Genomic DNA, 6,000 nt, shown 5'->3' with positions numbered 1-6,000 from the left:
AATGGGAAGCTTATGATGCAAAATATAAATCCTAAAAGTCTAAATTGCAGCTGAGGACGCATACTTATTCTCGGATTCTAGTTTTGACTGTTTTATCACCGCACTATTCTATACGTATATTAAATGATAGGAGACGGAAATGCAAACAAGCATAACTTTTAAATTCTATAAGAGGAAATCATTTAGAAATATATATTTTGCAAAATTTATCCAAACACAACCATGCTCTAATATATTAGATTTACAAATTTTCCTGCTGCACTGTATGATGAATATCCGAGCAAAGCATGCTGACCACGTCATTGCCGGGTAGGAATGATATTATTTGTGAATTCCTGTTACACAGACTGTCAGCGTATCTGTACGTGGCTCCTCTGTCAATTCCTAAGTTGTAAAACATTTCATTCATGGATGGCTTTATCGTGTTGAAATATGAATATCCAATAGCATTTCTTAATCCTGGAATGCCATAGACCTCATCTATTCCACCCGACAGTCGACATTTGTTATTACGCCGTCTGGAAACCATTTGTAACAACCCAAGCACTTCATTCCAGCCGTTGTAGGAGGGACTCCCAGGATAGGAGGGACTCCCAGGATAACCCTGCGTGCAAAAAAGGAAGTTGCTATTATGAAGTACTAAATTAGTAATTCTTAATCCGATATATATATATGTGTGTGTGTGTGTATGTGTGTGTGTGTGTTTTTTATCTACTTTATTTTTGTTGTTCCCTGGACACGGCTCACTGTTTTGTAAAATGTGAAATAATGGGAATGTTGAATATATAAATAACTATTACCACAAACGTTAAGGCATAACTGGAAATGGCGATTGAAATGTAGGAATAATTAATAGTTCATAACACATATAGAGCCCAAGAACTATTTTAAAATTATTTCCTCTGCAATATTGTAAATAAATTGTTATTCTTTGGTCATCGCATAACTCGATAATACTCGCACTGATTTGGCTTTTTTGTTATAAAATGTTCGTGATAATCCAAATTAGCTATTCATTGAAAGATAAATCGTAAATTATGGAAAATGGGAGTATTACTTACTAGCTGAATAACCGTGCTTTACTACGAGACTAAAATAAAAACTTGTTTTACCTAGTTTGTTATGTCCCAACTATTACTGTGTTGAGTTTTGAGTTTAACACCAGTTCACCTTCTTTTTATTGCAGCGTCTGGTACATGACGCTGTCTCAGTCTTGACTCCTAGAATCCAAGATACTCAAAATGAAACATTGACATCGTTCCAACATCAGAGACACCTATAAATACGTAAAGTAGTAGTCTCATTGTGTCATCACTCATCAGGTATACAAAAAAAAAACAATGTAGATGTTTCGTTATGACCTTCTTCGCCGTCAACTTTTTCCAGACGAACATGGCTCCAGATTCCAGGAGTCAAGTCTGAGACAGCGTCAGATACCAGACGATGCTATAAAAGGAAGGTTAACTGGAGGTAAACTCAAAATTCAATTGAATCAACACTTCTTACCATAGCTACGTTATTATTGTGTATTGGATAATTTAATAAATTATTAAATAATTAGTATTGCAGATCTTTCGCCTGAAACATTCCATTAACATGACATTACTACATCACGAGAGAAGTCTAGACCAGGCCACATTCAGCTGGCCGTGGAAGAAATAAGGGTTCCTTAAATCCACTGTTGCACTGTTTAACTAGCCGTTGAGCTTTATTCACTGTCATAGAAGATCAGCGTTTGACTGGGAACTGTAAGCTTTAAATTGAAAAGGATAATCTGAGGGACTCATGTCTATCTACCTGCCCTTCTGTCTGCGATAACTCTTGGTAGAAAGGAACAAGAGATTTGAAATCTGGTACATGCGTTTCCTAGAGTCCAAGAATATCCTCTTTTGTTAAAAAGATCAAATGAGAGTTCGTACATCTGTCTTTCCCTATGCCCGTCTATAGACAACTCTTGTTATAAATAAACCTCTTGATATATTGGTTCCTCACGGTTCAAGGTTGAACCCTATTTGTATTTGGATAAAACAACATTCAAACATTCCTTTTACCCCAGAGTGTACATTCCAGTTTATATTATGGCCCCTGGAAAGATTAGTTCACAGGATTCGAGTTTTTATGTGGATTTAAGTACAAATAACCGCTTAACTACGTCTTAGGAATTGTTCATAACTGTATAAGTTAGTTTAATATAGTACAAAATATATATATATATATTCCACACCTGGTTCAGGCAAATAAACTGTTCCTTAATGCACTTACACCTGACGTACATTGTTTAATTTTGCATAAGTATACACGATTTACTTCTTGAGATAAGACCAGTATTAAAATCGTTCCTTCGTATCTATTTATATTATTAGTAAATGATGAAGCCAAATGACCAGGATTGCACTGGTATACCTTGTAATATAGTAAATATATTATTAGGATTCACCTGATAACTCCAATAAGGTTGTGCGTCCACTGTTGCCACATATCCGGAAGCAGTAGCGATTATCGAGATTGTCAAAGGTACAAAAATCCACATGATTGAACAATGTTTCTGAAATAAAAACATAGGAGAGAATAAAAATATATCAAATCATATTATCACTAGTACTGATTTGTCAATATTTTTCTCAAATATACTAAAAAAACATCCATTATAAAATGTCCTTATTAATATAATCGTTTCTGTGTGTTTTCCTGAATTGTGATCTTGAATGTCTCAGGCGTGACAACTTAAAAGCCCCAATCGTACAGTTACCTACAAGTATTCATTTCCCATACACCAATAATTTTGTGTGTCAATCAGTGTGAAGAAACCGTCTGGAACGGTAATATTCACACCTGTCACTCAAAGAAATCAGTCCAAGCGGTGAGCAGATTCTCCTCAAAAATGTTCCAATCATAAAAGCATAACAGTATTTGCCATCTTATTTGATTCCTTCTTGCTGATTGGTTTTTTTAATCAACTTAAAGGCCCATGGGTTAAAATCTAATAATGTCAGAAAGCAACGCAAAGAATAAAGACTTCTATACATAACGTACTCTATGGTGGGAAGGGTTGATTCAATGTGAATTTGAGTTTAGCTCCATTTCACTTTCCTCTTAGTGCAGCGTCTGGAATCTGACGGTATTACAGACTTGACCCTTCAATTTGGAGTCATGATTGTCTTAAGAGATCCACAAGTAGCGGTGTCGAAGAAGCCTAAAATGAACTCTTTTTGGATCTCTTGAGATGACTCCAAATTCCAGGAGTCAGTGACAACGTCAGATTCCAGACGCTGCACTAAGATGAAGTTTTACTGGAGCTTAACTGAACTATAACAACTCATTAAAATTAGGGGGACTTGAACGCTCCATATAAACCCATGTTAAATTATGGTACTTTTGTGTCCCATTATCTTAGAAAGTAATAAAGATACCAACCTGATATTTTTATATCACTTACTATGTGGTCCTATACAAAAGCTAACTGATCTATTTTTTTATGAACTTATAACTCTGTTTGGCCAAGTTATGATATTTTTTATCTAGCGAGTTTCAAAATAACCCTGATAATATAGGCTATTTTTCAGTAAAATGAGGCCTAATAAGTCAATACTTGTTAATAATTTCTTTCTTTGTAGATCAGTAGCATCATAGATAAGTACTAAACATCCTGTAAAAATTTAAGCTTGTTATCTGTAGTACTTTCAGAGAAAACGGGTCATTTGGTTGAAAATCAAAATTTTCGGGAAAACGCAAAAAAACCAAAAAAATTAGATAAAAAGTATATTTTTTCACAATACCTATGCTCTAAACCCTCCAGGAACATAATGTTCATCATCCTCCTCTTCCTCTCCAAGAGTTCTCCTTCTTTTCTTCACTCGACTTTCCTTGGTCATCATTTCTGCCGCTCGTTCAGCTTCACGTAGTCGAACGGCGTCGATCCGCCGTAGGGCCGTGAGAGTGTTCTTACCATTGTCTGCGATTCCAAGCTCCTGCAGAACCCTCAGTCTACCTACATTCCCATCATTAAACACAATGACAGCATCTCTGACCCCTACTGCTAGAGTATCTTGCCTACAAACACTTTTTTAGGGATTCTCGTCCAAACAACATTATTGAACGACTCATTCACATTTTGTGTTTTTCCCATGCAAACATTTGCTTAGCAAAATGGGATTGGCCAAGGCTTGGTAAATGGGCTTTACAGCTAGCATTACAGCCTCAGGGATTGAGTTTTTGTGCTTGTAAGCTTCACCTTTAGCTTTGGCTAACTTATATTTGCACCAAGTCGTCGGAGCCTCTGGACACGTGTTGTGCAATGTTTCGTTATTGTCATCGGTGGCACACTTATGGAAATATGATGCCCAAAACTGCTTTTTTCATTTTTTGAAGATCATCACAATTGTCTCTTATAGCCTTACCATAGAATCCTTGAAGTTCATCGATAACTTTTTCCGTTAGCCTTCCAGCTCCTTTTATAGGCTTGCCATCTGACACAGGCGTATTGCCTAGTTTTTTGTTTCAGCTTTCGCATCCTAGTCCCCATCCTCTTCATTACATGACCAATACACTCTATTTTTTTTATTTTCTTTGTCCCCATACGGTTTTTTTTGATTTTACTTCTTCAAAAGCTTTAGAGTCTCCGTTACCAAGAAAAATTTACGTACCGTACTTTCCGTTTCACTAATGAGAGACCAAACATGGTTCACTGCCGCAGCAGTTTCCATGCCGCCACTAGATCCCTCATAATATTTCTTACATAGGACTAGCATGAGCTATTTTTTTTGAGCTTCACTTTTTACTTTAGAGTGCATCCACTACAAAACTTTGTCATTACTTCAACATCCAAAACTTTTCCGGTATCCATGGACGTCACGGTCGCATAAAACCGTTCTTGGAAACAAAGCCGCGTCTTTGCCAGCTTCCGTCGAGTGCTATACTAAGGTCTGTCTTTTCTTCATTTTCATCAATACCTTTTTTATTTTCCTCTACAGCAATTTTAGTGGCATTAGCCATATATTCCTTTGCAACAACCTCTATAGCCTTTGAAGTAACGTTTGTGTAGTTCCTTCGGGCTGTACTTGGAGAAGGTAAATTTAGCATGGCACACAACATTTTCCCAGCTTCTAACCCTTTACCAATACATCTAAGACCGTAGAAGAACCATAATCTTGGTTTCAAACATACTAGAGTCTTTACATTTATTGGATGTCCAAAAGAAACTTTCATCATCACACGAGGCACAACGTGAACTTTTAGCCTACTCACAAACCATAGACGATCGGGTTCATTTTGCGATAAAGTGACCGAGTCCCCACACTGTTTACAAGCCAACATTGTCAAACATAGCTTTTAGCAAACTAAAATCTACAATTATGTTCTCAACTTCAAACTCATCATACTTAGTGGCACTACTACCTAATTTCTTCTCAGAAGAATTGGGTGGCACTACAACTTTTGGAGTTAGTAGGCCGAGGCCCTAACTGTTGAGTCTTCATCTGGTGAAACTGAAGGTAACATTTTATAAAACCTATTACCTTTATTGGTACGTTTTTTAAAGATTCCTTTAGGTCTAGTCATTATATTATCAAAGATCACTTTGAAATAAAAGTCTATAAAAACTGAGTCAACTTCAATAATAACAAAATATTGTCAGAACAACAAATTTGCTAGGTTACAAACAATTGACAATAACAAAACAAGCAGACATCTGTCAAAACTGCTAAGGTCATAGAGAAACAAAACCTAAGAGTAAGTAAATAATGAATCAGTAAAATCAGCACTATAAGCAAGCTCAACACTGGATACAGCCGTAAATGGCGTTGCAAAGGCAAATTCAAAAAATTTATTTGAAACATTTAGAAATTTTTGTGAGTGATAATATTAATATCATAGTATTCCGAAAATGTCAAACTACAAAAAAATTATGAAAAAATACTGTATATGTTACAAATAATTTTTTTTTTTGTCCAAGTCCCCTTAAAATTAAAATTTCAAATCTGTAGCAATAATAAAATTTGTTGA

The 6,000-nt window shown here is 35.8% G+C and overlaps 1 protein-coding gene across 1 annotated transcript in view; it reads right to left on the bottom strand.

The window, feature by feature from the left end:
- Window positions 1-202: 202 nt before the first annotated feature.
- The window catches only part of LOC124370065, a 98,553-nt gene continuing 92,755 nt past the window's right edge, over window positions 203-6,000 (bottom strand). Inside the window, exons 2-3 of the mRNA XM_046828384.1 lie at window positions 2,438-2,545; window positions 203-604 (exon numbers count right to left, since the gene is read on the bottom strand). Of these exons, the coding sequence (XP_046684340.1) occupies window positions 242-604; window positions 2,438-2,530 (456 nt within the window). The 5' untranslated portion in view covers window positions 2,531-2,545 and the 3' untranslated portion in view covers window positions 203-241. The remainder of the gene's footprint in view (window positions 605-2,437; window positions 2,546-6,000) is intronic.

This window comes from Homalodisca vitripennis, chromosome X (assembly GCF_021130785.1).
Source record: "Homalodisca vitripennis isolate AUS2020 chromosome X, UT_GWSS_2.1, whole genome shotgun sequence".
NCBI lineage: Eukaryota > Metazoa > Arthropoda > Insecta > Hemiptera > Cicadellidae > Homalodisca > Homalodisca vitripennis.
Note: the sequence above shows the minus strand (reverse complement) of the source record. Positions and strands in the feature narration are given on the sequence as shown.